Below are 23,655 nucleotides of genomic sequence, written 5' to 3' on the forward strand. Positions count from 1 at the left end.
TTGCTTTGATTAAATTCTTATTTTGAACTAACAATTTCTTTAGAAAGTGCCTAAATAACATTTTCATGTCAGTTCTAGTTTTCCATCAGTTTTTTGTAGCTGGCTTGGGACCTTTGGGTATATCTTCTTTATATATTGGATGGAGCCCGCACACCACAGGTATAAGAAAGATCGTTCTTTACTGAGAATTCTGTCAGAATTCTCAATAAAGAACGTCTTTCTTATACCTGTGGTGTGCGGGCTCCATCCAATATCTGCTGAAGTTTCTTTAGCCCAGCACCCAGCCTGTCGATGTGCGTATTCTACGTCCGCTCTACATCTTCTTTATACACATTTTGGATGAAAACGTTGGCATAATGATGACATGCATGATGTGTATAATGGCTCCTATGGTCTTGCAGCCGACTCACAGTCAGGGTTGGGGCTGAGGCTGCTGGAGCTCTGCCTGTCCCGGGACGCTACGCGAGCAGACAGCGACTTCCCCAGCTTCAGGGTGAAGGAGCTCTTCCTCTGGGACAGCTGCAACCTGGATATCAGTTCTGAGGCCGAGAAGCGCCGGCGCTCGTGGTCCCCTTGGCGAGGTCGCGATAAAGAGCTCCCCCCGATGGCCGCCAGAGTCTCTATGCTCTCACAGTCCTCTCCCGCCATTGAGTCTTCTATTATATGCAGGGGCTCCTCGGGCAAAGTGTCAGAGTAAAACGAGTTTGGGAGGTCCATAGCCTCCGTAGGCGAGGGACTGGTGATCGCCTCGGAGGAAGAGATTCCGTTATTATCGTCTTCCTCCAGGAATGACGCAAAGGGTCCTGGGAAAACATACTCTCCATCCAGAATTGGACTGCTGAGAGACTCGTCGCTCAAGCTATCCGGGGAGTAGACTCGCATCTTTCGCCCTAGCAAACAGGGGGAAGAATATTAAAGGACCACTTCACCACTTTTCAACCTATCTTCATATAATTGGTCACAATTTGTTTGGGGAGCGCTAGCCACTCCGAAATCCAGCTTTTAGTGTATGTTCACAAACTTTGTCCTACACAGACATTACATTCCCATTGACAATGAATGGAGAATTTTACGTCATAGTGTCTGAGCAAATAGACTGTCTATTTTGTCCTACACAAACATTAAATTCCCATTGTTAATGAATGGAGAATTTTACGTCATAGTGTCTGAGCAAATAGACAGTGTCTATTTTGTCCTACAAAAAGCCCTTATCCTAAACTTCTTTGCCTTTTTTTACTACCACCATTTAATGGCATTTACTATTACGAAGAAGTTTAGGGATAAGGGGTGAAAATGGATGAAAATAGATCCCATAGTGTCTATTTTACATCATGATAAGAGCACCTCTCACTTCACACAGGTGTGATTTCTGAGTTTAAAAACCAAAAATCATCATTTCAACTTGGCCAACCATTATAACATTGGAGTGTACTGTAGGTCTATATTTGTACGTCTTAAAATGTTCTGATGAATTGAAAATGGAGGACCCTGGTGTAAACAAGTCTTAGTGCTTTTTCTGGTTTTATCCTCGTTGCCGTTTTTGTATTGACCTGTACTTTCGTTGAACTGTACGCCCATTCTACAAACTGTGAATACAAATTTCAATCAATCAATCAATCAATCAATCACGGTACTCACGGAGGGACTTCTCCTTCAGCGAACCCTGAGACGCTCTCCTCTGTGGCAGGTACGTGTCTGGACTCTGGAACCCCGGGCCCTCGGGGGAGGACGGGGAGCCGGGCAGCTGAGAATCCCAGGAGTCTCGGTTAGTATAAAGGGAAGACAGAGGTAAAGACAGCGGGAGGCTAAGCGCTGCATGGAGGGGACGGCACACGGTCGTCACTGAGACGGGTCTCTCCGGCTCCTGAGAAGCATCGGTCCCGGTGTCGCTCTGGCCGTCAAACTCGTCAAACTCGCCTCTCAAAGTCTGCGAGTCCAAATTCAAGTTTGCGTCGTGGTCGTCGTTCAGGTTGCTCCTCCTCCTGTGGCGGCCATTTTGTATTTCATTCAGCTCGTTCAGCGTGTGCTTAAGACCATTCAGTCGTGCCTGTGTGTCCAGAGTAATGGCGGACCTGGCGGAACCGAGGCCATTGATTTTAGGAGTCACGGGTGACTGTAGCTCGATGAAGGCGAGCGTTTCCTGCTGGCACACGGCGACGTGCTTGTGGTGGCATGATGGCCGCAGCAACGATCTGTCATCTCGGGCCTCACTCAAAGCTTGGGACTCGCCTGAGCCAGGGATCCACATGCTGGGGCTCTCTCCTCGGCAGTGAAAGGCGTGGAGGTGGGGCTGAAAGTCAGGGAGAGGCGACAATCCATACCCAGGGAGCATAACGGAACAAATTCATGGACGCTGCAGAAGTGGAGAGAAGAGAGGAAGTGGTCACATTCATATCCATGTACAAACTTATATTTTAATGAGTCACTAACTCTCGATTACTCTCGATGTATGTTCTTATGCTCTGTGATGTATTGTGAAGCACTTTGGTTCGACCTCGGTCGTTGGAAATGTGCTATATAAATAAAGTTTAATTTGATTTGATTTGATTCAAATATTCATTTTCTCCCATTGCCAATTCCCCCAATAGTCCCTGTCACTGCTGAGCCCTATAATGGGATTTATAGAATACCTTACACAGCCTTTATTAGAATCAAAGGATAATTCCAACCTAAAATATTAGATATTATTAATATAGAGATTACACTTTGGTTCGACCTCGGTCGTTGGAAATGTGCTATATAAATAAAGTTTGATTTGATTTGATTTGATTCAAATATTCATTTTCTCCCATTGCCAATTCCCCCATATAGTCCCTGTCACTGCTGAGCCCTATAATTGGATTTATAGAATACCTTACACAGCCTTTATTAGAATCAAAGGATAATTCCAACCTAAAATATTAGATATTATTAATATAGAGATAGGTTTGGCCTGTTTAACCTATTGACCATGACTCACTGTATACAGCAGGCTACTTGACATTACTGTCGACCATTTTCCAAACGTACATATGCAGGTACATTTGGTAACATTTTATTGACTTTGGAGGAGAAGACACTAACAGAAGATGGTCTATGTTTATGTATATCATGGCTGAAGTCTCTGGATAATATCAAGCCACTCCGTAGATCTCAAGTCAAAAAAGTGTGGGCACCCCTAAACCAGTGGTTCTCAAAGTCGGGTCCGGGGACCCCCAGGGGTCCTTGAGGGAGTTCCAGGGGACCCTGACGGGTCAATTTGTTTCCATTTGTACACTCTCAGAGTTAAATTAACATTGATTTTACAATCACTGAGAATCACTGCTAGAGTCGTAAAAATCTTCTCTTATGGGGTCCCTGGTATATCTTTTCAAATGGGGGTCCGCAGGGCTAATTAGTGTCAATTTGGGAATCCTTGACCATGAAAACGTTTGGGAACCGCACTGGCCTAAGCAATCTGACCCCCCCACCCTCCCTCATCCCCACCCACCACCTGTCTGGGGTCAGAGGCAGAATGTGAGCTGAACAATGCCAAGGACACTGGCACACAGGACAGGTCCATTTGGAGCTTTTGCATGCACACAGATGTTATAACCTAGTTATACTCTATCTAAGTAACAATCTTGTGCACAGCATCTTCAAACATCGGTCAACACTGCTCTCTTGCTTTATGAGTCCCCCTTGCTGTTGTATACATATGTTTAGTATTGATATTAACACTGGTACAATGTCTGATGAGTGATGATGGAACAAAACTAATGTTAGTCTCATGTACACAAGACTAGAAAATAACTCCCTTTAATATTGAACCCTTGATGCTCGATAGCCCAACAAATGAGAGAATTTGCTTCCGACCTCAACACCAGGACCTAATGAGAAGAAGAGTAACCGTCAGAAAACAGGAACGCTTTGTCAAGAAAAAGGAACATTGAGCTGTTGCTGGTGCTTTAGTCCTCTGTAACTAAAACACCAGCGAAATACAAAATACAGCAACAAACTGCTTATCCAGCCATTAGAGATGGGTGACAGCACAGAAACTCATGGCTGGTAAATTGGCTTCAGTGACGTCAGAGGATTCCATGGACTTGATCATGTGTTACGTAACACAGTGGTGGTCAAGTATAATGAACAGTGAGTGAATTGTTATTTGTGACATGAAGGTTTCTGTTCATCTGGAAGCACTGGAGAGGGCTGTGGTATACACCCTATACTAATACCAGTGGTTCCCAAACCTTTTCATGTCAAGGACCCCCAAATTGACACTAATGTTAGCCGTGTGGACCCCCATGTGAAAAGATATGCCAGGGACCCCCATAAGAGAAGGTTTGTACGGCTCTAGCAGTGATTCTCAACCCATTTAATTTCAAGGACCCCCTGTTTGACACGTATTAGTCCACGGACCCCCCATTAAATGGCATTTCTATCTCTGGGACCCACAATGTATATTGTAAAATCAATGTTAATTTAACTCAGAGTGTACCCTGACGGGTCCATTTGGTTCCATTTGTACACTCTCTGAGTTACAGACCCATAAGGGTCCATTTGGTTCCAAACTATCATTTAGCTGGGGACCCCCTGGAACTCCCTCAAGGACCCCTAGGGGTCCCCGGACCCAACTTTAGGGTCCTATACACAAAAAAATCCAATTGACTTTGAACAATGGACCAAAGTCAAGAGTTAATTAAACACTCGTTGCACAGCCCTCTCCAGAACCACCAGATGAAGTGGAAGTCATGGATGGAGCTCCGGACTTCACTGTGTTAACATGGCTCCCGTTACATTGTTGCGGTTTGACCCGTCCACATTTAACATGCCATCCGTACGATACGCGCACAAACGTGCACACACAGGCTCGCTCAGGCGCTTCCTACAGGAATTAGCGAGATGAAGGCTAAGACGACACGTGCACTGGTGCAGGATGTGTTTCCGCACGCACGCACGCTCACCACTGCAAAATCATGAGTGTTCATGGGGGGGGTACAAATGGACCCGAAAGATGCCATTAACATTAAAGATTTTACTGTGTGGTGCACACCTCAGTCGGGTGCAGTGTCTTCTGAGCTATGTCTTCCTGCTTTAATTAAAGACCACTTCACACTTCACAGCCCCTGTACTTATCGCGCGTGCGCACACACACACGCACACGCACACACACACACACACACACACACACACACACACACACACACACACACACACACACACGCATGCACACACGCACGCACACACGCACACACGCACACACGGCCAGACAGAATACCCACAACAATCAGACAGAGTTAGAAGTAGACAGCACATCCTCACCACTCTCACCTTTCACCTGAGAATAAGGCCCATCGATCACACTGACCGTCTGTCTGTCAGAGCCTGACTGTGTCTCCAGAGAGACACTCTGAAAGCACTGCTGTTTGTTTTCTCCCAGTTTGATATATGCATCAGGCAATGGACACCCATTTGACAGTATTCATTGAACTCTGAGAGGGTACAAATGGAACCAAATGGACCTGTACCCCACATAGTAACAACATGCAGTGTACTGTGTGTGTGTGTGTGTGTGTGTGTGTGTGTGTGTGTGTGTGTCGTGCAGTGTAAATAGCCAATCTAAACTCACAAGACGTCCTGCTGCTACATTGTGCACTTGTAGATTGGAGAGAGACACCGCACGCAACGATACAGTCCTACTGTATAACATAATTAAGTTCTTGACAGGCATTATTTCATTTCAAGCGTTTTCCCCACACCATGCCTATTATAGTATAATCTAGCCGAAGGCATGGGGAGAGAGTATGTTTTGCACTCCGTCCGTGTGTGTGTCCGTCCATCCGTCCTTCCGTCCGTCTGTTACCAGCTAATCTCCGGCACCGTTGGCCCGATCCATGCCAAATTTTGCACATACACTCACTGGATGCTAACGATGAACCTCTGCCCCACAACAGCTTGTTATAGCGCCACCATGAGGCCGATTATGGCAAAACACATTTCTGTAGATTACTCGTACACATTTTATCCATACATCACACATTCGGTATACACTATCTTCATAGTCATGTGATCAACACGGATCTGCACCATTTCCCATCCTGATTGGCTAAGATCGGCTTCCAAAGCTCACATGATCGAACAAAAATTAATCACAAACACAGTGTGCAATTTCCGTGACATTATACACGCACATTTCCACTGGGCCGAGGATGAAATGGCACACATAGATCTGTGTACAACTCTGTATGCACACTCCCTAGAGGCCATGGAAAAACGTTTTCCCTGCATACCAAAACATCTGCCGGTTATATCGCCACCATGAGGCCGATTTCTGCAAAACACATTGTTTATATTAGTCGCACAGATTTCATCCAAATCTCACACAAATCGGTAAACATGATCTCTGTAGTCATGTGATCAAGACGCATCTGTTGGATTTCTCAGATTCTACACTGATTGGCTAAGATTACCTTCCAAAGTTGGAGTGGCTCGTTTTGTACAAAATGCTGCAAATGTCCTGCTGATCCAGAATTCTATCCTCAGAGATGCTATGCGTGATCTGGCTCTGCATTTCCTCAACAAAATGAAGAAAAATGTTTCAAAAAACAAACAAACAATAAAACATGTTTATATTACTCCTAAACATTTTGCCAAACATCACACACACTCCTATCCACCTGGTGGAGACCTGTGCCCAGAAGGGCACTTTTTCTAGTTTAAACATATTGTTGAGACATTTAACAAAGGTACAATAGCCTATACCTTTTTTCCCCCCGTTGACCACCTGTAATTATGCCATTGACCACTACTCTAGTGCTCCGTGAGGCGTGGACCACTGATTGAGAAAGTCTCTTCAGTACAATCAGATCAGCAGCATTTCTAAAAGCATGTTTCCAGGGAGAGAAACCACTAGCACTTATCCAAGAGGTAGGGAAACCACCTCCTCCAACCTCTGCACAATGAGGTCACATACAGTAACAGTCCTCTAGTCTACTCCAAATGAGTGCCGCGCTACGAGCTTGTAGGTCTCCTATTTTTGGAAAATCGTGAAAATGTGGTCCAAATGTTTGAATATATTCTTTCAGAGTGAACGTTTTTAACTCAAATCTTTGCTTCTGGGGGGTCCCTGGAACAACATATTTTAAGATGGGGGTCGGCGGCCAATTTCATATATTTTTGGGAGTCCTTCACAAGAAAATGTTTGAGAACGACTGACATAGAAACATGTTTTTTTTTTTCTTCAGAAAACAGTCAGGATTTAGAAGGCATTTGTAGAATCGTCCTCAGGTCAAAATGGGGTCTGGCTCATAAACTAAAAACTGGTTCTGAACTGAACCGGTTCCCAACCGGTGAAAAGGGGGTCACAGTGTTTCTTAATGTTTAGAGTGAGAGTCTCTTAAAGTACACCGATGGGGACACATCCATCAGTGGTGGAAAGTAACTAAGTACATTTCCTTATGTAATGCACTTAAGTACAACTTTGAGGTATTTGTACTTTGCTTGAGTATGACACATTTTCAGTACTTTTACTTTTACTCCACTATACAATTATTTGAAAACTTTACTTACTTGTTAATGTATTAATATACAAAAACACACATTAACCCACGTCAGCCCTACATACATTTCGAAAATAGCCGTTCTACGAGGTCAAGGCGACCCATTGTGAGCTTGTAGATCGCCCAATTTTCAAAATATTTTTTACTACATTTGAAAACGTGTGAAATGGGACATTCTGCACATCGCGTACTTTCTACTTTTGGTACTTTCATTACATTTTGATGGCAATACTTTTGTACATTTTGAATTCCAGACTTTTACTTTGTAAGGCCTCACTCAGACCTTTAAAACATTGATGCATGCTTGTTGTATGAATGTTGTGAGTGTCATGGCCGCCCCAATGCATTTCCAATGGAAGTCACATGGTTTGTAGTCCACATTTTGGACTACAAGCTGTTGTATGGCTTTCGGGCTGTGTTTCGACTGCGCCCCTCCCCCTCATACAACACAAATGTTGTGTCAAACCATGTGACTCCCATTGGAAATGCATTGGGGCAAGCTGTGTCACACCCTTTGTATACAACAAGCATACAGCAATCTGTTGCGACCGTGTGAGTGAGGCCTAACCGAGCACTTCTACATTGCAGTAGTTTTACTTAAGTACACCATTTGAGCACTTTTTCTACCACTGCTTAAAGTAGAGCGGTGGGGACACATCCATCTTGACAGGCTGTTTAAACCATTTGGACCTGGGAACCATTCTACAAAATGTCTTCTAAATCCTGACAGTTTGCTGAAAATCTTCATGTCAAGGACCCCCCAAAAATATATGAAATTGGCCGCCGAACCCCATCTGAAAATATGTTGTTCCAGGGACCAAAGCAAAGATTTGAGTTAAAAACGCTCGCTCTGAAAGAATATATATTCAAAGATTTGCACCACATTTTCACGATTTTTCAAAAAATAGCAGACTTACAAGCTTGTAGCGCGGCACTCGGTGCCGCGCTACGAGCTTGTAGATCTGCTATTTTTCAATAGCTAAAACATAACATAATGCTTAAAACACCAAAAGGGGTTCCCGCCTGGAATGGATTAAACAGAGCCCACTGAGGCAGAGTCTGTGATTGTTTCCCCCCCTGCTTCCTGAACAGCTAATCCTCAACTTCTGACTTAAACACCAGGTAAGTGGAATAGTTCAGACACAAATATGCACAGGCACGTGCACGCCCGCACACCCACACACGTACATAATATGCACACGCCGAGACATTCACGTGCACTTGAATGTGTCACCACCACCACTGGCACGGCAGTACACACCTATGTGTGTGTACTGACTGTAGGAACAGGCACACGCACATGCCGTACGCAAACACACTCGCGTACGATCCTACCCCTCCCTTTTTGAAACAGCCACACCCACTCTCACTGCAAAGGTAGGAAACCTGGTCGACTCTATCCCTCTCCCTCTCTCTCTTAAAAAACACACACACACACACACACACACACACACACACACACACACACACACACACACACACACACACACACACACACACACACACACACACACACACACACACACACACACACACACACACACACACACACACACACACACACACACAGAGAGAGAGCAGACACAAACGGTTACCTGTTCCCTGCTGCAGACAAAGGCAGCCTTTATCTGTGCGACTGGGGCAAGCACAGGATACCCAAGAGGCTGTGGGAACAGCTTATGCTGCTAACTCTGAGAGTGTACAACCAAATGGACCAGTAACGGCCCCATTTGTACAGTACACTCCAAGGTAAATGAGCATTGAGGATTTTACTGTGTGGAAACACTAAACTCCTCCACTCATAATGCTACCATACATTTTAATCCTGTTACAAACATACTGTATGGTGCTTACACATTATTGCCAAATCCTTCTGTCAAATTAAGGGGCGTTTGTTTACTGGTCAGTTATTGTCATGGCGCCTGCACAGCAATATCCGGAGAGCTAATTTAACTAGCATTTGACTGTTTCTCAATAATAAGCAGGTCAATTGACTGTTACCATGAACCCCACATCAATGATTCAGTCCATGAATCAAAGTATTCTTTTTTATAAAAGCAGTCAACATGTGGTAATAACCCACTCACCACATTCATCAAAACACAAAAAGCATCCGATTACATGCATTTTGCATTCCCCGCGATGATGCTATTATATCGGGCCATTCAAATAAAGTCCAAAGACTTATAATTTTCCTTGTCATAGCAGGGTGTTATTTGTGAGCCTTATGGACTTATGCTGCCAGAGTTGCTCCCTGTAATTTAGTAAGACAGCATGTCTGCATACAGCACTTAATGAATGATGGCACTCTGGCATCTCTTTTATGACAGCAGCGATAAAAGGAGATATACAGCATAGATTTTTTTTATAATATGATTTTTCATCTTGAAGGCTCAGAATGATCCCTTTGGCATGAATACGAGCATAAACCTAACGCTGATTCAGCTTTGTGAAAGCCCAAAATGTTGTGTAATAGCATCATTACAGTTTGTTTGATGTTTGCCAGGGAAGGCGAGGGGTGTTACAACAAAATGTGTTCACCGTCAGAAACGCTTGTGGTTGATGGGAGTTTAAGAGACTTTTCCGGAGCATTTACTTTTCTGATGTGTGGTTTGTGTGACGTTGGTCGATGGTTCTGTGCATGCATGGTGGTTGGTTAGTGGTCATTTTTTGGAGAATCAGTCGTCCTTTGTCAGGATTTCAGCGTTTAGTTAAATGTCAGAAACTACACACAATATCTTGCATCTGACAATACTTTGTCATATAACCTTTATGAGGATCGATTATGGCCGTGTGTGGGTAACAACGTGTGGGCTCTGGGTGGGTAACATGGCTGTGAGTCCAGTTTGTTTGGTCAGACAGGCCGGAGTGTCCTAGCGGTGTGGTGTGAGCAGATCCTGTGTATGTGTGAGGTCGCAGTGAAACTTTGTCACATCAGACCACTAATTGCCTGGCAGCGGACTGCAGAAGCCCACACTGTCTGCTTAGACGAGTGACACCGGAGACATGACATCATTTTGTGTGTCACTTCTGGGAAAAAGTTCCACTCTGCTTCTCGTGTTTAGGGATTGGTTGTATATTAAGAGGAATCCAAGAGGAAGGAGTGATGCTAACTAGCCAAGGCAAAATAACAAGGTTTATTTCAAGCATTCTTTTCAGTGACTTTGGAAATAGCAGGCTTTATTTAAATCCTTCACTATACTGTCTTGTTGCTTCTTGAACTTCTTGTTGAACTTAAAGCCATTTCTGATGACTCAGTGAGGTGAGTCAGATGGTCTTGTATGCTGCATCTAGTGTCAGACCATCTTCCAAATTCAAATATCTCAGCAAAATGTTTTAGCCATTCCATTCCGGAGAAGCATGTGCATAGGAGGGCAAAGTGACCGGCTAATTGGCTTCTTTTTTTTTTTGTAAGATAAGCCATTTGGATTCCGTGCAGCATGGCTGAGTGAATTCGGGTCAGGGGGTTCTTTGGTATTTGTCCCTCTTCCGTCCGGCTCCCACTCAGACAGGTGAGCTTCCCAGAGGCTATGGAGGAGGAGGAGGAGCGGTCGAGGGGTGGCACCCGAATGTTTACACACGATGTGGGTCCTCCTAATCCTACCCTATAGCCTCCAGCAGATATACCCGTGTCCCACCAAGACACCATCAAGACCAATACTGACAACCTGGCTTAGTATCGCACAGGGCACTGACACATGAGGCCCCCATTGGACAAATGACTGAATGTTGTGCGTGCGTGCGTGTGTGCGCGCGCGCGTGTGCGTTTGTGTGTATGTATACACTGCAGTGGTATCTATCCATTTTTGATTGCATGTAATAAGACATATAGGGAGACCTTCCCTAACCTTGTCCCGGTCTGGCTCAGCTGAGCTGGTTTGGGGCTAATATAAACAGACAGGGCAAACAACAATATCTCATTTAAAAGCCTGGAGAAAAAAATGGGGACCATCTCACATGCAAACGTCAAGACTTTGGGAACTTTTGACACCTGCCCCCCCCCCCCCCCCCCCCCCCCTCCCCCCACATGCCCTTCCACAATAACAACTCCAGACAGATAGAAAGCTAGGAAAAACAGCAAGGGATAAACCAAGTAAAGATCCCAGTGTTAAGAGTGTATGTAACCATTTGAACATATAAGGACATTACTGTGCAATGCAGCAACAACCGAATGACCTGATCCAATTATGTTGCACTATCATGATTCATGAGTCATAAAAGCTACTTAAGACATTTTGGGCGGGAACCCCTTTTGGTGTTTTAAACATTATGTTATAATTTAGCTATTGAAAAATAGCAGATCTACAAGCTCGTAGCGCGCCACCGAGTGGCGCGCTACGAGCTTGTAGGTCTGCTATTTTAGAAAATTTGTGAAAATGTGGTGCAAATCTTTGAATATATATTCTTTCAGAATGAACGTTTTTAACTCAAATGTTTGCTTCTGGGGGGTCCCTGGAACAACATATTTTAAGATGGGGGTCGGCGGCCAAATACATTTATTTTTTTCAGAAAACTGACTTTTTTTAGAAGGCATTTGTAGAATCTTTTCTCAGGTCAAAATGGGTTAAAGCAAATACAGTGAAGGGCTGAGGAGGATCCAACGCACTGCAGTAAATCCACACAATCCCATAATGAGCACCGTCTGACAGAGAACAGTGGGATCTTTGATATTGGAGGCTCGGCTGAAGCCCGTGTGAGAATAACTTCCTAGGAAAGGAGGACTTTAGGTGTGTGTGTGTTCAGGTCACATGCATAATATTGATTATATTGTTCCAGGAATATACTTTATACTTTAATAAAGATACTTTGTATTGTTACATTGATTGTTGTCATCATGGTCAGCCACTTCAAAGATGCAGCTAACATATTTAAATGTTATGTAGCGTCTAAAATACTGCACATTTGCTTAGTCTTATACAGTAGTTACTGAGAATACCAAACGACTCGCCCCTTTACCAACTCGCCCCGGGCGTACAGCCGGCGGAACTGTGCGGCCTGGTACTCCTAAAGTAAACTAAGTATATTATGCTTAAACAGTTAAACCTAACCTTATTCCTAACCTTAACCTCAGTAAAACTATGCCTAAACCTAACCCTATACATAAACTTAACACCAACTTAACTATGCCTAAACTTATTTCTAACCTTATTCTCAGTCAAATAAAATAAAGAATACAAGAACCGTCGGACCGAGCGGTCGGCATGAGGTCGGCAGAAAAATGGAGGGGTGAGATGGTTTAGGGGCGACCGTCACCGTCACCGTTACTGAACAGCGCTATAGTTCAATACAAGCACAAATGCATTGAACAAATCAGTGACTGGATGTGACAGAATTCTTTTCAGTAAAAACAAAGACAGAATTGAAGTAACAGTTTTTGGAGCCAAAAAAAAGAAGAAAAAAAAAGAAAAGGAAAAAAGAAAAAAAAGGAATCAGGCCTCAGCCCTCATTTGGTAATGTTAAAAACCACAACCCCTAAACATAAATCTTGGTGTAGTGGTCATGGACTCGGACGTGAATCTCAACAGCCTTAAAGGACCACTTCACCACTTTTCAACTTCTCTTCATATAATTGGTCCTAACTAATGTTCATGATAAAATACCACCATTTTTTCCTACTCAGTCTGTGTCTCATAGGAAGGCTGTGGGCAGTTCAGAAACCCGTCCACCAGTGACATCATCGATGGTGAATCCAAGCTAATAGAAACGGCAGGCTTTCTTTTCCTGAAAGGTTGCAATGCAAAAGTTGAAGCCATCGTTCTCACGATAATAAAAATCTAAATATATTATAAAACAAATCTTGTTTAAAAAAAAATCTGCCTAATGATGATGTCACTGGTGGACGGGTGTCCGAACATTAGTGAGGACCAATTATATGAAAAGATGTTGAAAAGTGGTGAAGTGGTCCTTTAAGAGAATTACATTGTCCTGATGAGTCTACAATCACCTTAAGAATAATATCAAGGATTAAAGGACTATTATGTCTCGGCAGGATTTGGAAAAAACATGTCCATATGTTTATGTCTAATGTGTTTAAGAATAATGTACATGTTTTGTTAAATTGAATCTACCTCTTCATATAAACTCCACTATAATCAGATGAGGAAATTAGTCCAAGACTGGTCCTCCCTTAATTGAGTGTGGTTTGGGAATACTATTACATTGAGGTTCACCGAATGTTGTGAAGAATGTCTGGCATCCACTTATCTGCTGTGTTCCCATTTCACCTTGAGCTATTTGTATTATCATCCTTTTTTCTTTTTCTTTTTCTCCCATTCTGGCTCTAATGTGTATTAAAAGTACCGCTGGCTGGTGTTCTCTACACTCTAACTGTCAATCAATCGGCTACACGTCGATTCCCATCTGATCCTCTGCCACTGAACTCTCAAGAGGCTGACCTACTTTAGAGTTTAACCTCTTGAGCATTCATATACATTCAAAACTAGCCAATCTATTGAGCTTGTAGACTGCTTATTTGTGGCGAAGAGATTTGGTGTACGTTGGACAGGTGGAAAAAAAGTAGTGTACTTAGGTCTGTTTCACTAAGAATAGAGGGTTTTAACTACTTGAGCATTCATATACATTAAAAAAAGCCAATCTATTGAGCTTGTAGACTGCCTATTTGTGGCGAAGAGATTTGGTGTACGTAGGACGGGTGGAAAAAAAGTAGTGTACTTAGGTCTGTTTCACTAAGAATAGAGGGTTTTAACTACTTAAGCATTCATATACATTCAAAACAAGCCAATCTATTGAGCTTGTAGACTGCCTATTTGTGGCGAAGAGATTTGGTGTACGTAGGACGGGTGGAAAAAAAGTAGTGTACTTAGGTCCGTTTCACTAAGAATAGAGGGTTTTAGTGGGTTAAAGCTAATGTATCTCCTGCATTCATCTCCTCCATGTTGTTAACTCGCACTCCTCCCTGGCTGTTTTTCCTGTGTCGCCACGCTTCAGGTTTTTCAGCCAAGCACCAGCATTTTCTTGTCAACCCCCACTCCTCACCTCCCCTTTCTTTTATTATCTGGACAGGTATGGACAAGCAACCCAAAGGGCTGCTTGTTGTGAAATGTGATCAGGTAAAAGTGGCGCAAACATAAGGAGCTGACCATGCGGCTATAGGTCTCCAGAAAACGGTTTGCCGTTGCCCAGAGAGGTGAAGCTACAGGTACGCTCTAATAAAACATAAAAAAACGCACAGTGTCATCGGGATTAGGGGATGAATCCAACAAGGGCTGTGTGCCAGCATTTTGCACATTTTGAAGACAAAGAGAGAAGGGAAAAAAATCGAGTTGTTTCTTTAAGGAAGTTGTCAGATAAGCTGCGACACGGCGAACACATGGGCACAGTGTAAACATTTTTAGACTTTCAGTAAATTAACACAGACGAGGAAGCACCATAATATCTCAACCAGTTTCTATGGAATAAGTCATTCCTCCCAGGTCAAAGAAATGCATTATCTCTTGCATGAGTGTGCATGTGAAACTCTCTCCCCGTATTGGCCAACTCCCAACCTGGCCTAGCCTGAAGGCTACAGTCCTAGACAGGTGTGCGAGCAACACAACCGGAGAGACACTTCTTCCCCACATTGCCTCCAGGCTAAGGTTTTTTTCACGTCTGCTTTAACATTCCCACATGCAAATATCCGTTCACACGCAGGTTAAAATCATTAAATGTGCAGCCTTTAAGGGGTTCTTAAATCCTCTGAAGAATGCCACCCAGATCCAAATGAACATATTGATGTATGCTTGATGCATGCACCGGATTACTTTATCCACTTAAGGCTCTACTTCAAAAATAGCAAAAAATAGCAGATCTCCAGTACAAGCTCACAACTAGTCATATTGTGACACGCTGTGAACTAGATCTACTATTTTCACCTGTTTTTGCCAAAAGTTTGACATTTTTACTAACTACAGTATAAACACAAGAGCAAAATAGGGTCATCACCAAGTCGAAAGTGGTTACGGAACACAAACATCATTGAGAAGACAGCATAACAAACATAAATCTGTCAGTGGTCAAGTTTATCGAGCATTTCAAGACAAGTTCACGTCCAACTCCTGTGCTGCCCCCCCCCCCCAAACGAGAGACCCTCTGACACTTTCCACATTCCCTGAATGACTAGGCCCCTGTCATTCCTCTGAAATTGCCCACTAAGCTGAGGCAGGGGACAAACAAAGAAACTCAACTATCCACGTGCAAAAAAAGCAAAGGCTACTATTATACACCGTTAAGCCCACTGCTATTTAGGCCAAACGCTGAAAAGGCTAAGAAAGTGGTTGACCCTTGTCAAAAACACTATGGTATCATTTCACTTTAAGACAAAAAGTGAACTTTGGAGGTCAGCAGGCAAATTTGTCTCCGCTTTGGAAGCAGGGTTTCAGTGCACTCGGCTGGGGGTTGAGGGTAATCACCTTGTTTTGGACGTGTGTGTGTGTTTAAGCGCAGGTAGGATTTACAGTACATGCCAAAGTTGGTCGGGGGTAAGGTGGGGAAGAAGGGTGGGGCACGGCGCACGCACACACACACACACACACACACACACACACACACACACACACACACACACACACACACACACACACACAGCGTGTCTGAGTGGCAGGTGATGGGGCAGGTGCTCTCCAGACATGCAGTGATGAATGGGAGCGCGGTGTGGTTATAAATCTAGGCATGATATGAACAGGCCTCGACCAAAAGTCTAATCCACTACTACTGCTATATGGGCCTCACATTCAGAAGTTAAGAAAACTGGCACAGACAAGACAGACAGACAGACAGACAGCTGTCATGTTCTACCCTGCAGTCCGTGATGCTGCACCGTGGGAGACGATCTGTATACTTGTGTATTCGTGCTTCGATATGACGAAGGTGGTGTGTCCGACGAACAGACCTAGCCATAGTGAATCACATAATGATCCCTGAAACACACCCAGAAAGTCGCCCGGCTTGTGTACCAACTTGTGCTGCAGCCCAAAATACCATTGCCGTCTGGATTGAAACCTCGTATCAGCATATTTCCGTAAATGCCTATACTTTGTTAAACTACAGTGTCACACAATAGTACGGAGAATACGATCCTCAGGATGCGGTGCGAGCTTGTAGATCCGCTATTTTTTTACTTATTTTTGTTTAAGTGAAAGTGGTTAAGTGTGTGTGTGTTATTTTTAACCAATGAAAAGTATAAACAAGAGCATGTGTTTTAAAAAGAATATACACATTTGGAGTGAACACAGGTTCATTTTCTCCATTTCCTGAAAAGTAATAACCGTGTCGGACAGTCAAGGTTTCCACACACCAACGCCGACAGTGACGCTACAGTACAGCATGTACAGTACTACCTGCGTACAGACATCCTCCACATAATGGGACAACACAGACATGCTGCCAGACACAGACAGAGGCTCTGACTTGAACTCGGGACGCAGACCAGCTCGCGTGACGATAGACTGAGTCATCCCCGAGCGCAGACGGAGCAGCAGGCAGGGCATCACCCGGGCTCACCCTCCATCACTTCTGCTACATTACAGACCATCATTATTACGCTGCGAGAGGCCAGTCCAAAGACGTCTGGAGGGGTTGAGTGACCTATTTTAAGTTAACCCCTTTTCGACGGGAACGCATCCGTGTCGCCGTATAGCGTTTGACCACTTTAAACCATTATTTAAAAAGAATAGCAGATCTGCAAGCTCGTAGCGCGGCATTAAATCGTGAAAACGTGTGCAAAATCTTTCACAGCAAACGTTTCTTTTTTACTTGTATCTTTGCTTCTGGGAGGTCCCTGAAACAACATATTTTCAGATGAGGGTTGGCGGGCCAATTACATACAGTATAATTTCTGGGGTCCTTGACATGAAAGTAGTTTGAGAACCACCGATATAGAAACATAGGTTTTTCAGAAAAGTGTCAGCATTTAAGAAGACATTTTGTAGAATCTGGACCCAGTGCTAAACGGGTTAAACCCCAGTTCACCAAAGCAGTACTAAAAGAAGTGCGTAATGGGATTCCGGGGCACTAAACAGAGTTATATGGCTTGGCTGTTGAATGTCATCGTTGCGTCGTGTGTTTGTCCATCGCGAAGCTGTGTCAACAACCCGGAGCAAACTGAAGACGGCCCTGCCAGAGACTCTGGGTCAAATAGACAAAAAACATGCACAAAACCGCCCGCGCCAGAGAATATCCGACGGTCGCCTTGGAGAAACAGACATGTATACATTTACATATTATAATCGTACGGTTTGCCACACAGAGACACCAACACACATAGACAGGGACACACAGAGACACACAGAGACACACAGAGACACACAGAGACACCAACACACATAGACAGGGACGTGCAGAGAGTGTTAGAGAGGCAGGGGCTGAAATCCCGTAAAAGAGGGCACTTTTGAACAAAAATATCGAAAATAGCAGATCTACAAGCTCACAACGCGTCACGCTGTGACACGTTGAGAGCTTGTAGATCAGTTATTTTCGGGGAGCAACGCAGCACTCTTTAGCTAGTGGAGATGCGGTGTATACGACATGGATTTCTAAACAAATTTGTTCAACGCAAAATGCTGAAAAAAAGCAATTCTCCTGAATGCTGCCTTCCGGCATGGAAAGGAAAGGAGTGGCATTTGCATTTCTTTCACCATAGTAAATGCTGCATTCGTGGTCTGGAAAGGGCAGTTGTTTTAAAGACGGATTTAAGGGCAGGGGCTGAAGCCCCCTTTCATGTCTATGTGTGCACGTCCCTGCACATATAGAACATGCAACCAAACACTATCCTTAGTGCAGTGGTTCTCAAACAGTCAAGAGTAATAGAGTATACCCCATATTGATCATGTATTAAGCCGTTGACTCCCATTTGACACCTGTAAGTACAGAATGCTACAACTGTCTTCACTAGCATCGATACTCGTGTCTTCACGAGTATCGATGAAATGAGCAATGTAGAAATGCTCTTGTTGCAAGTAAAAGTTCCGGATTTCAAAATGTACTTGAGTAAAAAGTACAAAGGTATCTGCATCAAAATGTACTTAATGTACCAAAAGCAGAATGCACTCATTATGCAGAATGTGAATGTCCCATTTCAAGTTTTCAAATGTCTTAAAAATCTTTTGAAAATAGCAGATCTGCGACGCATTGTGAGCTTATTAGTAGATCGTCATTTTCAAATAAATATAGTGGAGTAAAAGCACAATACTTGGATTCGAGATGAAGCGGAGTAGGAGTAAAAGTATTGGAAATTGGAAATACTCAAGTAAAGTACAAATACCTCAAAAGGCAAAATTGTACTTTTCTTAAGTACAGTTCAGTACAGTACTGTTCAGTTCAGTTCTTAACCAGTGTGTGTTCCACCACTGGTTAAGGGGGAAAGAGAAAGCTATGATCTGAATAATAATTCTGTCATTGGATTACCTTATAGAACCTACTGTAGAAGCTGGTGAAATGATACTGAAACCAACCACCTTCAATCTGTTTTTTTTTTTTAAATACAGAAAATAGCAGATCTACAAGCTTGCGTTGTCTCGGCTATTTCTGAAACGGTGTTTAAAAAGCGTTCCTGATTTTGCTGGGGAGACCCTCGAACCCCCTCAAGGGGCCCTGGGGAGTCCCCGGACCGCACTTTGAGAACCAGCACTTTAGTGTCTACAAACACAGGGTCACGCTTAGCCTAAGGCTACGAAACGTCTCGACTCTTAAGTTCCACCGTGCCCTGCAAAAGAAATACTACAGTGAGGAGAGTGCAACACCGGCGCCAAGTTTTCAGCCATGTACAGTCTCATCTCGTTTTTTTTTTAACAACCCCTCATCCAACATAGTCCAGACATGCACTTACCTGCCCCGCTCGGCACTCCACCACTGTAAGGCATCGCACCGAAGCCCATGGCTTAGAACCAACCTCACCTCTCTCTGCACAATGCCTACTGCTTCATCAAGCGTTATTACCGATGCAAGCGCGCAACGCTTCCAACAGAATACATTAAAATGAAAGCTGATCATAAAACCCTGGGGAGGAAGGTTATGCATGCGCTATGCACTGCTTATTCACATAAATGTGAAGGTGTGCGTGTGTGTGCGCGCACACGTGTGTCACGGCACGTGAAACACAGCGCTGACGCGCCACGCACGCCGGCAGCAGAGTACTGTACATCAACGTTCAGTGCTTCGAAACCTGCCAATGAGTGGCCCACTTTTTCCACGTTTTAAGACACCAAAGCCTGTTTTCAGTTTTCTTTCTCATTACAATGTCATGTCTGTAAGTGAAGAGGAAGAATGCATCCCATATATATATATATTGTGCGCGGTGACATAACGTGTCACGGCGAGTGCGTTTGGTATATCCCATAGGAGGCTGACAGAGTCCTCCACACAGATCCTCTACAGTGCTACCTTTGTCTCCAGCAGCTAGTGCTCCACACTGACACAGACAAAGCAGTGCACCTGACATGCAGCAGTGGCATTACTTTCCCCCCCCCCCCCTTCCTCCAAAAGTGCACACAGCGGCGCACAGCCCGGGTGACTCGCAGACAAACAACGCAGGCTCAACTTTCACCACCCCATCCCCGACAAACAAAACACTTAAACGCTACATAATCACTGACAGTGGAACGGAATGTTCCCAGTATTGATTTCCACAAAAAAAAGAAGTACATCTACATAGTGAGACTGAGATCTTATTTGCAGTGTGCACAGGAAAAAACCTCAGTGTTAATATGACTCTGAAGAGTGTACGGACCGAATGGACCCTTATGGTTCCATTGGGTTCCACTTATGAGGTTTTACAGTGTGACAACCCACAGAGAGAGTGCGGTTACTGTCCCGTGTACTGTACCTCATGAGTGTCAGTATGTTGCATGCTGGATGGTGGCCAGCATCGCTGTTTGAATCCGGGCCGTCCCAGGGTCAGGCTGAGCCGCGGCTGTGCTATCCATTGCTGCCTTGCGTTCCTCTCGGCTTTCTTGTTTCCCCCTTTCTCCCTGGTTTTCTTTAAACTCCCGTCTGCAAATCCCCGGCGGCACCCGGACAGGGGGTCCTGGACGAAGCCGTTGCTCCGAAGCCCCCCTCTTCTGTCCTCCTGTATTCCTCAGGCAGCAGAAAAACAGGTTGAAAAAAAGCTCCAACAACAACAACCACTTGCTGTTCTCTGGGCTACTTACAATGCAGATCCCTCTGTAAGCTCTTCTCCTCTCCTTGCTCACATTTCTCCCTCTCTCCCTCTCTCTCCCTACTACCCTCTCTCTCCTTTTTGCTCCCTCCCTCTCTTTCCTTCTCCCTGCTACTGTTGGGGAAGCACTCTGCTGTTTTCCCTCGCCCTCCCCTCCCTTCCTTGGAGTCTAATAGTTATTTAGTGTCTCATTTCAACACCTGCTTGGAGAGAGAGAGAGAGAGAGAGAGAGAGAGAGAGAGACAGAGAGAGAGAGAGAGAGAGAGAGGGGCGGGGGGAGCAACAAGGAAGGAACTATAATGAAAAATCTCATATACTCACATACACTCTTTGCAAGTGAGTGTGTGTGTGTGAGCGCGCACGCTTGTGTGTGTGTGTGTGTGTGTGTGTGTGTGTGTGTGTGTGTGTGTGTGTGTGTGTGTTAACATGCAGTAAATGTGAGACAATAGCAGCAGGTTTAGAGGAAGAAGTTTTGTTTTGTATACACGTGTTAAAAAGAGTTATGTGGCATTATGTGTGTGTGTGTGTGTGTGTGTGTGTGTGTGTGTGTGTGTGTGTGTGTGTGTGTGTTTCAGCTGCAGGAATGTGTGAGATACATTGGGAGAATGTCTGTGCATGTGCAGAAACTGCAGAGAAGCATGTGTGTACGGAAGTGACGTATGTGGGCATGCATGCATGAATGCAAATTATTCGTGTGAGCGAGCGGCCGACCGCGTGCATGTGCCCTGTGTGTGCGTGTGTGTGCGTGTGTGTGTGTGTGTGTGTGTGTGTGTGTGTGTGCTTGACACAGCAACATTAAATCAAATGTACTTTGTAATCTGTTATCTTAACTAATTTAACACTTTGAACCCTTTGCATAATCTGCGAGGGGGACAAGAGCCAAGAAATAGCACATCTACAACATGCTGCATTGTTTGACACATTGTGAGATTGAAGATCAGCTATTTCTGGCAAAGATATTTGATGTAGATGGGGGGGGGGGGGGGGGGGGGGGAAGCAGTCCAAGTACAGTTGCAACTCACTCAGATCAGTTTTCCTAAGAATAGAGGGTATTAAGTGGTTAACATTTGACAGTGTTAACTGTTAAAGGTATATTCAGTGATTTCACTTAATTCAAATATCACTTCTTTTTTTGTTTTGTTGTGATAATCCTCTTTACTATAGAGTGTGCTGACCATATAAGGAGTCCCTCCCTGTCCCCAGTTAACCCCTGGGGGTCAAAAAACCTTAGGTTTCGTTTTTGGCTAGGTGGCAAAGCCTTCATCCAATCAGGATAGAGAGGGGCCTTGATCCGCCAATCATGATCGAGGGAGGGTGGGCCTTGGTTTGTGTGCTGTTGGCCTGTTGCGTGTCCCCCCACTGTAGTGTGTGCATGTGCACATCTTGTTACCGGGGCGGACCGGGGTTTTTTCCAAATCACACAAATCACTGAATGCTCCTTTAAGTGTACAAGATGAGATTTGGGAGACAGAGAGCCGCGGATAAGGCATGCCGCAGAGCTCTGTGTCCCTGCCATCGCTGCCTGGCAGAGCTCTGTGTCCCTGCCATCGCTGCCTGGCATTTTATCCACCTAATTACTCTCTAATCAAACATGAAAAGGCCTATGTGGAAAAACAGGTTACCTGGGGCCAGCGCTGTACCCAGTCAAATCCTCAGTGTTTGTTTAACCCATTCAGGTCTGACGTCGACATATTAAAAACGTCTTCTAAATCCTAACTGTTTTCTGAAAAACCCATGTTTCTATATGTCAGTGAAACATGTCAAGCAAAGATTTGAGTTAAAATGTTCACAATATATATTCAAAGATTTGAGGCACATTTTCACGATTTTTCAAAAATAGCAGACCTACAAGCTCATAGCGCGCCACTCGGTGGCGCGCTATGAGCTTGTAGATCTGCTATTTTTCAATAGCTAAAGTATAACGCAATGCTTAAAACTCCAAAAGGGGTTCCCGCCCAGAATGGGTTAACTCTGGCAGTAGTGTAAATGTAACCCAAATGGACTAAATAACACTGAGTGTTTTTTCCCACGTACCTATACCCACTCCAGCAGTGCTGAGAGATATGCTCAAGAGGGAAAACCGTGCTCTGAAAGCCTGGGAGAGTTCTTGTCGGCACTACCTTATCGAGGACTTCCTATTTAATTACAGCTATTAATTAACTAATGAAATAGAAATTGAATGCCTTCGCGTGATGGGGGGTTGGTGCCTGGTTTGCAGGACATGTGATATGAGCTTCAGCGCTTTCTGGATCGGAGCCCACTTGAAAATCTCAAATGCGTTCGTGGCCAACCCTCAGGGCTCCATTTTCGTCACCGCTAAAAACCCCTTATCCCTAAACTTCTTTGCCTTTTTTACTATTTTGCTAAACATTTGTGAATAGTTAAAATGGCCAGTCTACAAGCTCACAACGTGTCAATGTAGATTGGCTAGTTGAACTATTCAAAAATGTTTTGCAAAATAGTAAAAAAAAAAGGCAAAGAAGTTTAGGGATAAGGGGTTTAGCTGTGACGAAAATGGAGCCCTCAGTCTCAGATGGGTTTTTCAGAGCATGTTTATTGGATCAATGCCAATTGGTATAACTTATGAAAACCCCAGCTTTAAAGGAAAGATACCAGGTACTTTATTTTTTACATCAATAATTTGATATTAATGTTATATTATCATTAAAATCTTTGTGTGTTTGCCAATTATTGGGGGGGGGGGGGCACTTGCAATACCCTCACGGCCCACCAGTAGGCCCCGACCCACAGGTCGGGAACTCTGAGAGTGTACACGTTTGTGTACACGTTTGTACACTCTCAGAGTTACAGACCCATAAGGGTCCATTTGGTTCCAAACTATCATTTAGCTGGGGACCCCCCTGGAACTCCCTCAAGGACCCCACTATGGGAACCACTGCTATAGAGAACAGCGCGCACACACACACACACACACACACACACACACACACACACACACACACACACACACACACACACACACAC

General features: G+C 44.3%; 1 protein-coding gene across 1 annotated transcript in view; it reads right to left on the minus strand.

Annotated features, from left to right (window-relative positions):
* arhgef19 (Rho guanine nucleotide exchange factor (GEF) 19) overlaps nucleotides 1-20,703 on the minus strand; it is a 29,452-nt gene extending 8,749 nt beyond the window's left edge. The window contains exons 1-3 of the mRNA XM_079518134.1: nucleotides 20,338-20,703; nucleotides 1,639-2,353; nucleotides 411-890 (exon numbers count right to left, since the gene is read on the minus strand). Of these exons, the coding sequence (XP_079374260.1) occupies nucleotides 411-890; nucleotides 1,639-2,332 (1,174 nt within the window). The 5' untranslated portion in view covers nucleotides 2,333-2,353; nucleotides 20,338-20,703. The remainder of the gene's footprint in view (nucleotides 1-410; nucleotides 891-1,638; nucleotides 2,354-20,337) is intronic.
* Nucleotides 20,704-23,655: the final 2,952 nt, after the last annotated feature.

The sequence above is a fragment of the Electrona antarctica genome (genome assembly GCF_951216825.1).
Source record: "Electrona antarctica genome assembly, chromosome: 2".
Classification (NCBI taxonomy): Eukaryota; Metazoa; Chordata; class Actinopteri; order Myctophiformes; family Myctophidae; genus Electrona; species Electrona antarctica.